General features: G+C 47.0%; 2 protein-coding genes across 2 annotated transcripts in view; one reads left to right on the top strand and one right to left on the bottom strand.

Moving 5' to 3' along the window:
- Positions 1-8,087, top strand: part of VPS35 (VPS35 retromer complex component) — a 30,072-nt gene extending 21,985 nt beyond the window's left edge. Inside the window, exons 13-17 of the mRNA XM_083626038.1 lie at positions 220-342; positions 1,283-1,462; positions 3,760-3,999; positions 5,634-5,777; positions 6,922-8,087. Of these exons, the coding sequence (XP_083482164.1) occupies positions 220-342; positions 1,283-1,462; positions 3,760-3,999; positions 5,634-5,777; positions 6,922-7,101 (867 nt within the window). The 3' untranslated portion in view covers positions 7,102-8,087. The remainder of the gene's footprint in view (positions 1-219; positions 343-1,282; positions 1,463-3,759; positions 4,000-5,633; positions 5,778-6,921) is intronic.
- Positions 8,088-11,053: 2,966 nt separating this feature from the next.
- LOC310768003 (histamine H3 receptor-like) lies at positions 11,054-17,831 on the bottom strand. Its single transcript, XM_083625682.1, has 3 exons — positions 17,559-17,831; positions 15,112-15,278; positions 11,054-13,244 (listed from the first exon to the last, which is right to left on the bottom strand). The coding sequence occupies exons 1-3, from the start codon at positions 17,824-17,826 to the stop codon at positions 12,360-12,362; spliced, it is 1,320 nt and encodes a 439-aa protein (XP_083481808.1). The 5' UTR covers positions 17,827-17,831; the 3' UTR covers positions 11,054-12,359.
- Positions 17,832-18,188: the final 357 nt, after the last annotated feature.

Below are 18,188 nucleotides of genomic sequence, written 5' to 3'. Positions count from 1 at the left end.
CCTGCTGACTTGTAGAATCGTGGAATTGTAGAGGTGGGAGGTGAACCTAGTCCAACCTCCTGCGATGCAGGGATCTTCCAAACCCAGGTTGATGCTTGTAATTTAGTTCATAAAGCAGGGGGATTGTTTTTTCAGATGGGGTGGGGGTGGCGCCTGCCATCTTGCCTCCCATCAATTATGGACATATCATCATGTGATACAAATATTCTCTTGATTTAGATTTTAAACACTGCCCGGAAACACTTTGGCGCGGGAGGAAACCAGCGCATCCGTTTCACGTTGCCCCCCTTGGTCTTTGCTGCCTACCAGCTCGCTTTCCGCTATAAGGAGAATTCTAAAGTGGTGAGTGAACCGAGCCCAAGATGCAAATCCCGACAGGTTTTTCCTAAGAAGAGCCTGCTGGACCAGGCCAGTGGCCCATCTAGTCCAGCAACCTGTTCTCACAGTGGCCAACCAGGGAGAGACTTCTTCTGGGAAGCCTGCAAGCAGGATTCAAGTACCAGAGCACTCTCTTCTCCTGTGGCTTCCAGCAACTAGTATTCAGAAGCATTGCTGCCTCCGAAAAGGGAGGCAGAGCATAGCCATCATGACTAGCAGCCATCAGTGGCCTTTATCCTCCATTAGATGGGGTTTGGGTAGAAACTGTTGAGTAAGAGGACAGTAAAATGGCAAGCTGCAAGAAATGAAGTGCTTAAAGAGAGAGGGAGAGAGACATATTCAGTGATCAAGGGTTAAATACAGTGGTACCTCGGGTTACAGACGCTTCAGGTTACAGACTCCGCTAACCCAGAAATAGCACCTTGGGTTAAGAACTTTGCTTCAGGATGAGAACAAAAACCGTATGGCAGCGGCAGCGGAAGGCCCCATTAGCTAAAGTGGTACCTCAGGTTAAGAACAGTTTCAGGTTAAGAACAGACCTCCGGAACGAATTAAGTTCTTAACCCAAGGTACCACTGTATCATAAAACTTTCAGGAACTGCCCCCCACATGGAATAGAGCAACAACAAAAAGCTGTTTCCTTGAGCCTGTCTACATGGGACTGGAACCCTTGTCATCTTGGGTTCCATCTTGGCAGAATGGTGGGATATAAATATTCACAGATTTGGGTTTTCCGTAATTTGTTCAGGTTGCGGAATTCCAGTTCTTGTTGCAGATAATGTGGAAATGTTAAGTGGAGCCCTGTCTACCAAGTTTGCTTCTTTTTTCTGTCATACTTTTTTGACACAGTATTTTCCTTTGATGTCTTGGGATGGTTCCCCTCCCCCCCCCCCCCCGCTTTTAGGATGACAAATGGGAAAAGAAATGCCAGAAGATCTTCTCGTTTGCGCACCAGACGATCAGCGCTTTGATCAAGGCTGAGCTGGCAGAGCTCCCTCTGCGGCTGTTCCTCCAGGGGGCGCTGGCGGCAGGAGAGATCGGGTTTGAGAACCATGAAACGGTGGCTTACGAATTCATGTCCCAGGTATGCTCAGCAAAGGTTTTTCTTCCCACTCCTTCCAAAAATATAAGTTCGATGTGTAGACTGGTCTGGTAACAGAGTTGCACATGCTTATTCTATGGGGTTGAACCCTGTTCCGGATCAAGAGCCTTAACTGAATAAGAACCTAATCAGTGTTCTACTGGAGAGCATCCTGTTCTCACCAGTAGCTATCAATAGCCCTTCATGAATTTTCTCATCTTTTAAAGCCATCCAAGTTGGTGGCCTTCACTGCCTCCAATGGGTAGGTGTTCTGTAAAATAAGTATGCACTGCATAAAGTACTTCCTTTTATGTGCCCTGAATCTTCTAGCACCCAGTTTCATTGGACGTCCATTAGTTCTAGTGTTACATAATTATAGTAATAATAATTTATTATTTATACCTCACCCATTTGGCTGGGAGGCTCCCAACAGAATATTAAAAACACAATAAAGCATCAAACATTAAAAACTTCCCTAAACAGGGCTGCCTTAAGATGTCTTCTGAATGTCAGGTAGTTGTTTATCTCTTTGACATCTGATGGGAGGGCGTTCCACAGGGCGGGTGCCATTACCGAGAAGCCCCTCTGCCTGGTTCCCTGTAACTTGGCTTCTCGCAGTGAGGGAACCGCCAGAACGCCCTCGGCGCTGGATCTCAGGGTCTGGGCAGAACGATGGAGGTGGAGACGCTCCTACAGGTATACTGGACCGAGGCAGTTTAGGGCTTTAAACGTCAGCACCAACACTTTGAATCGCGCCTGGAAACGTACTGGGAGCCAATGTAGGTCTTTCAGGACTGGTGTTATATAGTCACCAGTCTAGCTGGAAAGAGGGATAAATTTTTTTATCTATCCACTTTCTCCATGGCATGTATAATTTTATAAACTTATATCATGCCACCACATACTTGACTGTTCTCTCAAAGTCCTATACTGGATGTCTGCAATTGATGGACTATATTTGGTTTTCAAAGCTCGGTCCTTCCTTTCTATGGAATGGAAATGTGTGTGATAAACTTCAATACAGTGAATGTAGGAAGATGCCTTTGAGTGAGCCCAACTTAACTCAAGTGTTTCACTGGTATCTCCTTTTCTGGATCTTAAGTCAGGTGGCTTCCCCAGCTCTGCTGCCTGAGACCCTTTTAATCTCCAGAGATTTCAGGGACTGAAGCAGAGACTTTGCACATGGGAATCAGGTGCTCAACCCATTCCCTGCTCTCCCTGAAAAGCGCAAAAGACCCTGTATAGCCACCCTCTTCTGGTAAGGAGATCCAGCTGAAATTGGTCCTGTGAAGCAGAGCAAGCTGTGCTACTAGACAGTGTGCTAGGAGACGGGCCATAAGCATGGCATCAAGACATCAGAAAAGTACTTCGTCCTCCAACGTGCCATGCAAACACTTTTATTTATTTCATAAAATTTGTACATCGCTGGATTGGAGAACAACAACAACAACCACCCTCAAAAGTGGTTTACCAAAGATAAAATAATGACACGATCACTAAGAAAAGTTGACAATATTTTACAACTAGCAGTAAAGACTGACCATTAAGTCTAGTCGTGGCCGACTCTGGGGTTGCGGCGCTCATCTCGCTTTATTGGCCGAGGGAGCCGGCGTACAACTTCCGGGTCATGTGGCCAGCATGACTAAGCTGCTTCTGGCGAACCAGAGCAGCGCACAGAAACGCTGTTCACCTTCCCGCCGGAGTGGTACCTATTTATCTACTTCCACTTTGACATGCTTTCGAACTGCTTGGTTGGCAGGAGCAGGGACTGAACAAAGGGAGCTCACCCTGTTGCGGGGATTTGAACCGGCGCCCTTCTGATCGGCAAGCCCTAGGCTCTGTGGTTTAGACCACAGTGCCACTCACATCCCACAACTAGCAGTACTTTACGACTAATAATTTAAAATAACAATAGACTAAAAACAGATGAGAACTCGCATCAACTTTATAAAACACCTGAGTTAGGCTTGTCCTAAACAAAAGTGGTGTAAGGGGATCATATAGGCCAGGGTTTCCCAAACTTGGGTCTCCAGCTGTTTTTGGATTACAGTTTCCATCATCCTTGACCACTGATCCTGCTGGCTAGGGATCATGGGAGTTAAAACAACTTCAGGGCCTCAGATTCCCCATTCCTGCTGTAGAAAGTCGTCTTGAACATCCGCTTCTCTCGTGTTCCAGGGAGCTGAAAGCTCTAGCTTTCTTCGCTTGTTTGTTTTTGTGAAAGCCAGGAATTGCCACAAAGCCAGTAATCAAAACTTCCGGCTGTCCGTCCTCCCTCCCTCATTTCTCTTCTGAATCAGGCGTTCTCTCTGTACGAAGACGAAATCAGTGATTCAAAAGCCCAGCTGGCTGCAATCACCTTGATAATTGGGACATTTGAGCGGATGAAATGTTTTGGCGAGGAGAACCACGAGCCCCTGAGGACCCAGTGCGCCCTGGCGGCTTCCAAGCTGCTGAAGAAGCCGGATCAGTGCCGAGCTGTCAGCACCTGTGCCCATCTCTTCTGGTCCGGCCGGAACATGGACAAGAATGGAGAGGAGGTGAGGGAGTGACTTGGACCGCAGCTCTTCCATCAGCTCCAGGAAGCACAGCAGCTGTCTGGCCCTGCTCTCGGGGTGGGGTGGGAGTCGGCTACTGTCCCAGAATCTGCCCAGCCTTTCCACTTGCTGGTGCTGATTCTGACTTGGATTTGAGGGTTTGTCCATGTGCCAAGGGCTGTGGTCCTCTGCGTGGTCCCAAGACATTACTGCGTTGCGGGGGTTGGATTATAGATGACTACCTGCATCCCTTCCAACTCCGCCATTCTCTGATTCTGTGGTCTAAAAGCAAACTTTCTGAAGTTAAGCAGGCGTAAGTCTGATCTGTGCCTGGATGACAGACTCTAGGGCTGGGTGATACCTGGTTTTCAGCATCGCAATATATCACCAGCTAAACATTGCGACAAACTGATATATCACAATGTCTGAAATAAGGATGGAGCTGTGTAGAGGCGCTGGCTTGCTTCACAGTTTTCCCCATGTCGTGATTTTGCATAGCGCACACACGCATCATGATTCGCAATATATTGTCCAGTCAAAAATTATGAAACCGATGTCACAATATGGACTTCAAATCGGTTTTGGACGATATATCGCCCAGCCCTAACACACATCATAATTTGTGATATATTCCCCGGTCAAAAATTATGAAACTGATATCACAATATGGACTTCAAACCAATATCTCTCCCAGCCCTATGATAGACTGCCTGGTAACCTCGCATTCTCTGCCTTGGGTTTCATGACGGAAGCAAGGTGGGAATTGAAATGTGCTTCAGTCAGGGGTAGGGAACCAAAAGTGCCCCTCGTGGCTTCCCTTTCTGGCCATTAGGACTCTCCCCAGACTACACCTTTTACCAGTCTTCCTCCACACTCTCCTCTTGAGTGTTTTTCGCCTGGGAAGAATGTGTCCTTGAGCTCTCAACTTTGGCTTTCCAGAACAGTGGGGGATTAGAGAAGGGCAGTGTGTGCTCACCCTACTCTACCAAGCTATGTTTTGTTCCTTTGCCCACTTTTGCCTCTGGTCCCACCCAGTGCTGGAATGTGGCTCTCACCAGGTTGCTTAGAATGGAATGTGGCCCCTCTGGCTTTGGATAACTTCATAGGCCGAGGTGAACACTGAAGCTGAGAAAGGACCCCCACTCCTGCACTAAATGAAATAGCTTCTTGCGAAATAGCCCCATTGAATATGGCTGGGCTAAGCCGAGTAAATACTCATAGGTTGGAGGTGGAAAAACAAGTTGGTGGTGACAGTGACTGTGTAGCTATTTGCATGCAGTTGGGACTTGCTGGCTGAGTTGCAGTTGCAGTGGGGTGAGGGCAGGAACGGGGTAAGTTATGCCCCAAGAAAGTAAGACTTGGGTACAGTCATACCTCATGTTATGTTTGCTTCATGTTACGTTCTTTCAGGTTACGTCCCGCGGCAACCCGGAAGTACAGGAAAGGGTCACTTCCGGGTTTTGCCGCTCTCACATGCGCAGAAGCGCAAAATGACATCATGCGCATGCACAGACATGCCGCTGCGGGTTGCGTTCTTTTCATGTTGCGAACAGGTCTCCGGAACGGATCCTGTTTGCAACTAGAGGTACCACTGTATATGGAAGATGCTGACCAGCTCTTTTCTGTTTGGTGCTAAGCTCCACGGCGGGAAGAGAGTCATGGAGTGCTTGAAAAAGGCATTAAAAATAGCAAATCAGTGCATGGACCCCTCTCTCCAAGTCCAGCTCTTCATCGAAATTCTCAACAGATACATCTACTTCTACGAAAAAGAGAACGATGCGGTAAGCGGAAGAGTGCCGAAACAGCACATGTGTTTGGAGGTCTTCTCAGTGGGGAAGGCTGGGCTTGGATGCCAGAGGCCTCCCAGGTGTTGCTGAACTACAGCTCCCATCATCCCTGCCTGTTGGCCTTCCAAACTGGCTAGGACAGATGGGCATTGGAGTCCAGCAACACCTGGAAGACTGCAGGCCTCCCCCCACAGTCTCAATAAATACTTGATATGTGATAGAAGCCTGACAGCTCCGCGTTTTCCTCTGAATAGCAGTGGAGTTTTCCCTCTGTTCCCTTTCCCCCGGATCCAAGTTGTTAGTTCCATCTTTTGGAGATCCTGGGTATTTCACAAGCCGGTCGAAGACCCTGCATGGGAAAAGCAGCTGTGAGGAGGGAATGCATTAAACGCTCCATTCACACTGGCAGTGAGTTCCTGCCTTGTGGATCTGTTTTGCAGTGTGGCTGCAGACCTACAGAGTAGGGGTGTGTGTGTGTCCACTTGCTGGGGATAATGGGAGTCCAGAGTCCAGCACAATCTGGAAGGCTGCAGATTCCTTATCCCTGATTTATGTAGTTACTTAAGGTTGTGTTCAACATATCGCTAGGCAAAATATTACACCAGTGTCCGGATTTCACCATGTGCAGCAGAGCCTTGTCCCCTCCCCCTCTGCCTCCCCCTAAATCTGTTCTTTGAACTCCCCCAACCCTGTAGACCCAGATTAGGGGACTGCAGGGTATGCATTGGGGGAGGGGAAGAGCATTTGGGGTAGGGTGGCCATTGGAGCTAATCCTTACACTATCACAATTATGTAGTTGAATACCGCCCCTGATCATCTTAGTCCCAAGCGCTGTGAGGAAAAATAGTTGCAGGGTATCTTATCTGCAGCTACCGATTTCTTCACTGGGAAGCACCCAGAATATTTTTTATTTTATTTTATTTTATCTGTTTCTATAGAGCTGTTCTTCAAAGCAAATTGCAGGGCAGGAACCGCTGCATGGTTCAGTTTGGCAGCTAGTTCCATGGACTAATAAACCCAGCTGCCTTCTGCATCCTGCCTTCGTTATATACATTGCTCTCTTCCTTCTGATCAAAGGTTTTGACTTCCTGTTTTTTTTCCCACACGCTGGGCTTTGTTGGTTCTTTTCCTTTTTCAGGTGACAATTCAGGTTTTGAATCAGCTCATACAGAAAATCCGGGAAGACCTCCCTAACCTTGAATCGACCGAGGAAACGGAACAGATCAACAAACACTTTCACAACACGCTGGAGCACCTGCGCTTGAGGAGAGAGTCCCCTGAGTCGGAGGGCCCCATCTACGAAGGGCTGGTCATATAGAGGGGGAGCCTCCTGTGTGTTTGCACCACACCCAACCGGATCACCTTTCCATTTACAACACAGTACCTGGGTTTTGTTTTTATTACGGCGATGCTAGAGTTTTCATAGATTTGTGCCTTTCGGAAGTGCCAAGTTAGGCTATCTGCTCTCTCTCTCTCTCCTTTTTTTGCTTTCGTTTCTGTACTTGGCATGTATGTGCGACGTGTTCAGCGCTTTGCTTCCAAGCACTTGCGTTCACCACTTCTACCAGGTTTCTTCCCCCCCCCCCAACTTCTTGGACCAGCAGCTCTGTAGAGACCATCAGAAAAATTAGCATGGCTGAAGTCATTCCTTCCTTTTTTAAAAAATAAATAAAATCCATGTGGCAATGCCTCCCCCTGCCTCTCTTTCTCCCCCCTCTCTTGCATTCTAATTTGTCTTAGATAACTTCTCTTCTCTGCCCCCCCCAGCTCAGAAACCTTTAATATCCTAACCTGGCTTTCCACCTGCAAGTGTTAATAGGTAGGGGGTGTGTGTTGGTTAGTTTTTACAGAGAGCTTTCATTTTCTTTATAGGTTGGATTCTGCTTCTACCCTTTTCCCCCTCCCCACCCCCTGAGGTTATGTCAGATTTTTCTTCCCTCCTATCCCTCCCCCACCCCTCTTAAAAACTAGAATATATTAATGCATGTTTTTGGAGTTGTAAAGCACCATGCTTAAAAAATTAAATTCAGAAGTTTATATTTTGCATATGGAGGCTCTGTGACCCGCGGTGGAGGGCCAGTCATTGTGCACAGGGCACTATTTATCAAGGAAACTTTATTTCCGCATAGTATTGAGGAGAGGAGGAGGAGGTGGAGAAAAGTAATAGATGAATTGTGGTCTCTATATAGTTCTATGTATAACCTTCGTTACTGTAAAATTTAGAGGGGTGGGGGAACGCATTACACAGTTCTGCTCCGTATCATGAATTTGCACCAGTGAAACCAATAAAGTTGCTATTAACGAGTCTGGCTCCGAATGTCTCCCATTGCGTCTAAGGCGGAGGGGTAGCCATCGTGGTGTCCTGCGGGTGCCGTTGAACTACAGCTCTCATTGTCTCTGCCCCATTGGCCATGCTGGCTGGAGCCAATGGGAATTAGTCCAACAATGTCCAGGCAGGGACACAGGTTCTCCACTCTCTTTTAAAGGTTGGATTTCTCCCCCCACCCAGGTTTGAACAAGGTCCCATCATGCCCCCCCCAAAAAAATCAAGGAAGGACAGCCTTTTGGCTTAAGCCTAGGGATGGGGAACTTGTGACCCAATGGTCAGGGCCATAATGGGAGTTGTAGGCCATCAACAACACCTGTCTTGCGTCTGTCCCTACCCCAACCTCATTCAACACCAGGAGTCAGTCTACAGCAGGCATAGGCAAACTCCGGCCCTCCAGATGTTTGGGACTACAATTCCCATCATCCCTGACCACTGGTCCTGTTAGTTAGGGATGATGGGAATTGTAGTCCCAAACATCTGGAGGGCTGGAGTTTGACTATGCCTGGTCTTCAGTGTGAGCAAGCAGATGGCCACGAACGACCTCAGGTTTATATTTATAGTTACTCTTGGTTGTAGTTGGCTCTTCCACCCGTAGATACCTGGAGCGACTTGCAGAAAAAAGGGGGCAGAAACACTAAAAGCAACCCCCTGTTAAACCATCACTGAAAGTGTCAACTAAAACAGCAGCAGAATTGGATAGTAAAGCCCAGAGGAAAAGATACAAAAATCCAGCATTGTCAGAAGGGAGCGACCCATTGCAATGAGTAATGTTTGATGTTTTATCGTGTTTTTAATATTTTGTTGGAAGCCGCCCAGAGTGTCTGGGGAAACCCAGCCAGATGGGCGGGGTATAAAGAAAAAATTATTATAGTAACCACATGTAGCACAACTTAATTCTAAATGGAAGTAAAATGGCCCCTGGGGGCAGGGATTTAATGTCAAAATTCAGCACTGATCAAACAGAAAGGCCACTGAAAAGCAGACGTCTCCTACAAACTCTGTGAACTTCTCAGAAACTAGTCTCCTGTGTGCCACCTGGAGGCGATTCCTATGACTGGTCTACTGCTTCATGTTTTCAAGTGACTCTTGGCCGCTTTGATGCCGACGCTGTTAGGGTGGTGAGCCAAAAGGTTTCTGGTATGGAGATGCTGGCCTGGATCCAAACAGCTCTTGCGTGAATGGAAAGGCTCTTTCGCTCTTGGAAGACTCCCGCTTGTGGTACAGCATCTTCTCCCTCCCTCCTGGGAATGTCTCACCACCTGCCGTTTTAGAAGGTCATTGATCCTTGGGAATGCTGGCTGCCATCTGATTGTTTTAGATCCTGCCAAGCTGTCAACCTACAGCAGGAAGTGCAGAACATAAGAGTCTGCTGAATCAGGCCAATGGCCCACCTGGGCCAACATCAGTTCAATCCCCAATGGCATCTCCTAGTGAGTCCGGGAGATGCTGTTACCTAGATGCTGCTGCCAGTCAATGTAGGCAATACTGAACTAGATGGACCAAATGGTAGGCAGCTTCATGTGTTTCTGTGATATACATGGAGCGGGTGGCGCTGTGGGTTAAACCACAGAGCCTAGGACTTGCCGATCAGAAGGTTGGCGGTTCGAATCCCCGCGACGGGGTGAGCTCCCATTGCTTGGTCCCTGCTCCTGCCAACCTAGCAGTTTGAAAGCACGTCAAAGTGCAAGTAGATAAATAGGTACCACCCCGGCTGGAAGGTAAACGATGTTTCTGTGAGCTGCTCTGATTTGCCAGAAGTGGCTTGGTCATGCTGGCCACATGACCCGGAAGCTGTACGCCGGCTCCCTCGGCCAATAAAGTGAGATGAGCTCCGCAACCCCAGAGTCGGCCATGACTGGACCTAATGGTCAGGGGTCCCTTTACCTTTACCTTCTTAGAAGATGGTCCTATCTAGCCCAGGACTGGCCCTCTCCAGATGTTAGAGTCAATTCCCATTGGCCCCAGGAGGCATGACCAATGATTAAGGGAGAGGGGAGTTGTTTAGTCCATGAAACATCTGCAGAGATTTTTGCACTGGCATGGCAGCTACTCTGAGAAAGTTCCAGGTCTTTTAGTAGGAAATGGAATTGGGCCCCTTTGGGCATGCAAATCTTGTCATCTGCTAAGCACAGAGCTCATGCCAATAAACCCACATCTTAGTAGCTTTCTGTGTTTATTTTCCAAGTTAGCAAGGTGCCTTCCTTAAAGCATTTCCATAACATGTTAAAGGTGCTTCACAATCATGAAAGCCGATAAGCTGACTTTGACTAGAACATCAAAGTGGATTCCCTAAGGTTGAGCAAATCACCTCCTTTTGACCCAGTTCTCCAATATTAAAAACATTTATGAAATACATACAAATGCACCATTGACCTACCAAAGGCTAGACCAGTTTACGGTTCATGATGCCAATTTATTATGATACAATGAAGCATGGGATTCTTGAGGTGGGAGATGCCAAGAGACACTGACTACAAGAAATATCTCTAAAATACATAGGATGTGGAAGTCTGTTGAACTGAACTTCAGCAGGCCTGAATGGGTCATGTTGCTAATCTTTCCATCTGTAGGAAAATTATGTACAGGCGGTAACAGCCCAGTCCGATGAACTGCAGTAACTGCTGTGTTGGAGCAACTTGCAGTGCTAAGCTATGTTATACTGTCTGTTATAGCTATACACATCAGGGGTGGAGGAACCCGTGAACCTCCAGCTGTGGTTCTGCTCTCAAGGTCTCACCAGCATGGCCAATGGCCAACCCTAAACGATGCAGGCCCCAAGAACCTGAAAGACTGCCTCCTTCCCTACAGACCCTCTTGGGTGCTGAGATTGGCAGATGGGAGCCTCTAGGGCAGGGGTGTCTAAACATTTTTCAAAGAGGGCCAGATTTGATGAAGTGAAAATGCATGAGGGCTGACCAAAGTTGTTGACCTTTTTTTTTAGGATTGATGGGCTGGATTAGGCCCCCAGGCCACACTTGGGACATGCCTGCTCTAGGGTGTTCCTCTGCCATCAGAAGCATGGGGAGGTGGCCTTCTCTGTGGCAGCCCCTAAGTTGTGGAACTCCCTCCACAGAGAGGCACATCTGGTACTTCTTAGTACACAGCTCCCAGAATATGTATTCATTTATTTAATTTTAATTAAATTGATTGATGACATTTGTATATCACCAATTCTTCCAAGGAGCTCAAGGTGCTGTACATGGTTTTCCCCTCCCAATTTTATCCTCACAACAATGCTGTGAAGTAGGCTCGGCTGAGAAACTGGACCAAGGTCACCCAGTGAGCTGCATGGCAGAGTGAGGATTTGAAGCCTGGTCTATCCCATGTCCTAGTCTTGACACTAACCATTTACACCACACTAGCTCTAAAATGCAGATGACGTAAGTCTTTAACCTGGCTTTTGACACTTGAGATGTATGTCTTTAGGTTTGTTTTGATACACAGGCAGCCACAATAATCCAACTATTGAAGACAACTCGTCATCTGCTTTAGCACGTATCTTGGGAATGGTCTTGAATTCAACTGCACTAGAATCTGCAGCTAACTAAAAACCTTTCAGGTTAAAGCTGCTGTGTTAAATCTTGCTACCCTGTTACACCTGCTTGCCTCGGGTTAAGCCTTTCCTCCCCATCTGCCCCTCTGCAATGCAAATGCTCCCTGCAGCCAATGCAGCAATCAGGCTTGGAAACAGCCTTCCATTGGCTCTAATAGAAAAGGGGAGAAAGGAGGCAGTGGGGTAGATTGAAAGCTCCATGGGCCTCATCTGGCCTCCCATCCCATAATTCCCCACCCCTGCTTGAATGAAAACCTTGATTATTATTTTTTGCAGTTAAGTGCACAAACATACAGTGTTAAATAGGCAGTTCATAGCATTGCAGACAGAATTCCACTGACTGCTAACTCTTAAGAGCTAAGGCTCCAGTTTTAAGATGCCCAATGTATGAGTTGAGTTTCCCTACAACAATATCAATAATCGATCAGTCCTCATTGAGCATACATTAGCACTGCAGGATATTAGTTGCAAAGTCTTGTATTTTCTCAAAACAGCACTGAATTTTCTAAATTTCTGCAGCACTGCAAAATAAAATATAAAAATCCAGCACATGTTTGAGGGTAGAATGTTGCAAGGCCATCTTTCGAATGCAGACAAGTCTTTAAGTCTTCAGATTAGCATACCATCAATGTTTCTTTCTCAAATGAAAAAAACCATATCACTCTTAAAACCTGTTCTCTCTCCTTAAATGTTCTCACAGGAACATATTGGGGTGGATCTTAGCTTTCCCCGGACACAACAGTTTGAAAAAAGCTTTTCTGAAACTCATGTGGCACAAAGGGTATAAAATGGGGTTAATGGCTGAATTCAACCACAGGAGCCAAAAGGAGGCTTCGTAGAGAGCATGCGGGATGCATTTCCCATGGCAAGCTGCTCTGATGATCATCAGCAGTGTGTAAGGAGCCCAACAAAGAGCAAAAATGCAGACGATGATGGCCAAAGATTTAGCCACTTTTTTATCCCGGGAAAGCCGGAACCGGCTAGCCATAGTGTTGGCAACCTCTGTTTTTCTCTTGGTGGTGGAAAGACTCTCCAGAGCTTTGTAGAAACCATCCCATGGGGATTTAGTCTGAAGATCCACTTGCAAGGGCAGAAGGTCTTGGTTGACGTTAAAATCGGCCGGCTGGCTCTGGAGGTGACCAATGCTGAGCTGCTGGACCGCGGGTTCAGCAAAGGAGGAACTGCTTGCTGTCTTCTCCTTACTCCTTTTCTGGCTCACTTTCATAAAAAAGTTGGGGTGTTCTTGCTTCTCTCGGGGGCGACTTTTGCCGCCTCTGTGACTGAGTGGCAGCGTCTCCCTCCTCAGGGGGGTCCTCTTCCTAATGTTGATGTAAATGCTTAAGTTGAAGTAGGAGACGCTGATGAAAGGAGTGAAGAACTCTATCGTGGAGGCAATCATGAGGAAGTACCAATTGTAGAAGAACTCGGCATAGCACTCTTTCTCGGGCAGGATGCTTCGATGTGCAATGTATTCCCAGCTGATGATCGCTGGGCCATAAAGGAGAAATGCTGCTACCCAGACCATAACCATTTTTACCACTGTGTTCCTGGTCATCCCCTTCTGAGCTCTGTAACTCACCTAGGTGGAAAGGTAAGAGGAAGAGTCAAGTGATGACTATACCATTAAAAACCCATTGCCATTAAAAAAACCCCATGTTGTTTCTGGGATTGTGGAAGTGCTCATGGAATAGCTGCACTAGCTGCTGCTCTCGGCCAGAGGCTGAAATTAATTTTCAGCCTTTCTGCAGCCAGGTGTGTGAAGGTTGAAAACAGGTTTGTCCTGCTCCCTTAGGGCAAGGAATGTAATAGGTCGGAGAAGAGGGCTGGGATCTGTGTGATGGCTGCTGGTGTCCCAAAGTTTTCTGCTTAGAGCAGGGGAAAGTGGTGGGAACTGTGATATTAGCTCAGCAGGGATGCTGGGATGCTTAGTGGGAGTTGGAATGATGTGATGAAGTTGGGTAGAATAAGGAAGAGTGGCTTGTGCATCACAATAGTGGGTGCCAGAGAGCCAGGGGTGGAGGGAGGTCACAAAGGAATTGGGACAGGAGGAAGAACAGCTTGGCAGAAAATGAATGGCAAAGGGGGGCTTTGGGAGGGGGTTTTATTTCTTTTGCAGAGGGGCAGCTATGGGTCCCAGAAGGTGAGGTGGGGAGAGGTAAATACCACACCTCTGAAATCCATTTTAGCTACAGGTCCTTGAACAGACAAATGCAAGAAATTTCCTAATATTCAAGCTATGACAGGAGTGTACATTTTTGCTTTGATAAGTGACTTCTCATGGCTGTTCTTTTGTACCAAGAAGCTCCTTGCATGTGGATGAAATGGATGCACTCAAGCCACTTTGCATTTTACTCTGGCTTGTGTTTACAATGCTAGAGGTGGTGGAGAAGGAGAGGAGGGGAGGGGGAGCTTATTTTCCAAAGGAATGTGAAAGCCTCACAGTGTGCATCTGATTACCATAGGGCAGTGAGGGCTGAGATTAATACCTAGAGGAAATTATGGTAGCACCACGAACAAAACGTTGGGAAGAGGAATGCAATAAAAGCACTTTCCTTTCACTGCAAGCCCTTTGATAAAGGGAAAGCGATCTCAATGATAGAACGAGGTCCAGAATAAAGTTGGTTTTGCTGCGGATTTAGCTCTCACAGCTCCCTGAAGGTCAGTCAAATTATTAAGGGTGGCTGGCTGGTGTGGTCCTGAAATGCTATCGACAAAGATCTGGAGCAGGATTGGGCAGCCTGCAGTCCTAAGGCCACATGTGTCTGCCAAGGCTAATTTTATGTGGTCCTTGCACTAATTTCAGGTGGGTAGCAAGGAAAGGTGAAAAGAGGGGAAAGGGAGTGGAAGAGAGAGAGAGAGAGAAGGGGATGGCAGGGAGAGAGGGAGGTAGAGAGTGAGAGAGTGAATGAGAAAGGGGTGGAAGAGAGGAAGGGAAGGGTTGGGAGAAATAGAGAAAAGGAGAAAGAGAGAGATGGCAAAAAGAAAAGGGAATTGGGGTGGCAGAGAGAATGGGATGGCACACAGAGAGGCACAAAGAGAGAAAGGGTGGCATAAAAAGAGAGGGAAGGGGAGAAGGGAGGGCAGAGAAAGAGATAAAAGACACACAGAGAGAAAGAGATAAAAGACACACACAGAGAGAGAAAGGGAAGAGGCGGAAGAAAGATAAGAGTCCCCACATACTTTGACTCTGGCCTCATCCACCAATATTATGCAGCCCCTGAAAATATTACCCCTAGGGAATTTGGCCCTCAGCAATTACAGAGAAAAATGGAGCTACACAGCATATAACCAATTTTTCATAATTGGGAGGCATTGATAAGGGGAATTAACACACTGATGGAGTAACAGGAGAGCAAACAAAAGCAACTTCCTAGTCCCAAAGTCCTGGGACTTTGGAAGGCCTTAAGAAGCTCAGGGTGTCAGTAGTAGAAAGCAATGTCCCTTACCGCCTTTGTCACAGAGATGAATCTGTCAAAACTGATCAGAACAATGTTGAAGACGGAGGCGCTGCAGACCAGGTAATCGGCCACCAGCCAGAGTTTGCACAAGCCCTTTCCAAACTTCCACTCGCCTGTCAGGATGTAAGGGATGTACAGAGGGATGCAAAATCCACCTGTGGATATTGACCAAGAAACAGCACTGGTGAGGGAGTCTTAGCCTAGCTTTCTTACCAGACAGACAGGTTTTGATGTGGAGGAACTTTCAAACAAATATACATCCCACCCTCCCCATGACACAGAACATGAATTCGGAGGTGGCACAGTCAAATATCAGTTGGAGACCTCCATTTTGTCAGAATACTTAAGGCAGGGGTGGGCTAGGTGATTATTGTTTGCACTCCAGTTGTCCAGCTGGGGCTCTAGTTTTGTGTCTGCAATGAGGTTAGCTGACACAAGAGGGGGAGTCTTCCTTTGGTGGCCCCACACTTGTGGAACTCTGTTCCTATGCAATACATCAGATGCCATCACTGCAGGGCTTTAAATAAATGGTGTGCATATGTAATAATTCATGCTTGTGAATGGGGGTGTATGCCATTGGGGGTGTATGGGGGTGTATGCCATTTCCAGGACATATTTTATTTTCCATTCTGTGTCAAAAAATACAATATGGCAGTGTCTTCCTGGTGTATGTAGTGAGATGAAACAAACACATTCTGCAACCTTTCTTATACCACAAAAAAATCATACAGCTTGTACAGCAGAAATCAGTTCTCAGTCTGCTTTCTCCAGACTTTCATTTGCTGCAAACAGACAGCCAGTGCTACTAAATAGTACACTAAAGGTTCCTTAAAGATTTAGTTTAGCACATGTTTGTAGGCTCAAATACACGAGCGATTTCATATATTGCATGGTATTACAAGATAATCACTCCTGAGTGGAAAGCCCTCCCTTATTCCAGATGTTGCAATTGATTAGATGCCACATAAAAATAAAAGCCACCTTTAAGAGCTAGTCTGGTATAGTGGTTAGAGTACTGGACTAGGACCTGGAAGACCAGGGTTCAAATCTCTACTTGCCCATGAAGCTCACAGGGTGACTTTGAGCCAGTCCCTGCCTCACAGCCTAACCTACTTTGCAGGGATGTTGTGGGGATGAAGACAGGAGTGGGAGAACCATACACACCACCATGAGTTCCTTGGAGAGCAAACAATACTTACTGAGAAGTGGTGGAAGCAACCTAATGCAATGTCTACTGATACAGCTACAAACTATGAACTTGCTCATATACAATTAACCCAACCATCTGTTGTTGATCATCTGTATAATGTATATGCAAAAATAATCTTGTTTGTGCTTACAAATACACCTGCATAGTGACTTCCTCTATCCACTTACATACATGGTAGGCTGAGGATGAGAAAGATAAAGCCATGTAGAGGTCATTTCAATGGAAGCATCTTGGCTGCAGTTTACTGTTTATCATTTATACAGCGTGGTTCATTTTGCCAAGTACTTTCATCTTGGGTTTGCCTTCACCAAAATCCCCATTGTGTATTATTGTTGTGTTACACACACACACACACACACCACATTTAAACCCTGCCTTTGCTCCAAAGAGTTCAAGGGAGCCACATGCTTCTCTTCAATTTGATCCTCACAACAACCATGTTGGGTAGGTACAGCTGAGAGACAGTGACTGGCTGAAGGCCCTCTCCCCGTGAGTTTCATAGATAAGTGAGGATTTGAAATATGGGTCTTTTGGGGCTTAATCTGACATACCAGCCACTACACTGCACTGATTTTGACACACACACACACACACACACACACACACACACTTTTTCAGTTAATGTTTCCAAAGTGGTGCCCAAGTAAATAACTGCATTAAAACAATTAAAAATATAAATATCAAATTAGCCTAGCACACAGGAAAAACAGTATTAAAAACCCCACCAATCAGCAGGAAATAGGCAACTTATTAAAAGAGGTTCTGTTCCAAAAGCCCAGCAAAACTAGTTTGCTCACACTTGGTTAGGGAGCCATATGAAAGAGGGTGAAAAATGACAAAGGGTGTTCTGCTTCTTTGGGGCTGCAACCATGAAGTTTCTGCTGCTTGAGGAATCAGTCACACCTCCAAATAAGTTGGAACTTGAAACACAGTTTCATTGGCTGACTTTAAACTTTGGGGGCTTTCCATATATAATTATTAGTGTGTCCCCCATGGGGAAAAGGGGCCAAGAGAGGAAGCTTGGGGCCAGATTTCACTCCACCAGATCCAACTTTCTTGATCCCCTGGCCCAGCGTCCTTCAACCTTGTAGCCCAGAAACATCTGGGGACCCAACTCCCATCACTCATGACGATTGGCTGAACCGGCCAAGGGTGAAGAATACTGTCCTGGCCCCTGCCCCAAACTCAAGTTGTTGTTTGTGGGGAGCTCCCTGGCTTCACTCACCTACTAAAAGATCAGCAATGGCCAAGTTGAGGAAGAAGAAATTCCCTTGGGTCCGGAGGCTCTTGTCCACCACGAAAGCCAAGATGACCAGCGCGTTGCCCAGCACCGTGATCAGAACCACGAGTCCCATCAGCGAGGCCAGTAGGGCGGAGACGGGCGCGGAGAACTGTCCGTGGTGCTGAAAGTGCCGCTCCTCTCCGGCCGCGCACCCGTTGCCCAGCGAGGCTGAGACGCTGGAAAAATTGGTATCCAGCCGCTCTTCCGCCATAGCTGCAGGGGACCCCCAAATTGTAAGGGCGCGATTTCAAAAAAAAAAAAAAAAAAAAAAAGTATTCGTGTTACAAGAACGAGGAGAAGGAAGGTTTCATCCCTTGACTGAGACGCTCTACTTGGGAGGGCGAGTGAAGCTTCTGGCTTGAGCGCGGGACTTGGTTGGCTTGAGTGAGTCAGCGGTCGATGGGCTCCCCCCGCCCTCCGGCTGGTGGGGGAGGACGGAAAATGAACGGAGGGACGCGGCCGGGGGATCCGAAAAAGAAGCGGCGGAGATGGAGAGGAGATACAGCCTGCTTTCCTACCTAGTGCATCTGCCAGAATCTGCATCCAATTCAATGCCATTCCCTTGTACGCTTG

The sequence above is a fragment of the Podarcis filfolensis genome, assembly GCF_964270895.1.
Source record: "Podarcis filfolensis genome assembly, chromosome: 8".
NCBI classification, from domain to species: domain Eukaryota; kingdom Metazoa; phylum Chordata; class Lepidosauria; order Squamata; family Lacertidae; genus Podarcis; species Podarcis filfolensis.
This window is presented reverse-complemented; position numbering and strand designations above follow the sequence as displayed.

Excerpts from the sequence above, each read along its gene's own strand:
- LOC310768003 (XM_083625682.1), bottom strand. The coding sequence starts at position 17,826 with ATGGCGGAAGAGCGGCTGGATACCAATTTTTCCAGCGTCTCAGCCTCG. Across the intron at positions 15,279-17,558 it reads CATTGCTGATCTTTTAGTAG|GTGGATTTTGCATCCCTCTG; the intron begins GTGAGTGAAGCC and ends CAATATCCACAG. Across the intron at positions 13,245-15,111 it reads TCATCTCTGTGACAAAGGCG|GTGAGTTACAGAGCTCAGAA; the intron begins GTAAGGGACATT and ends CTTTCCACCTAG.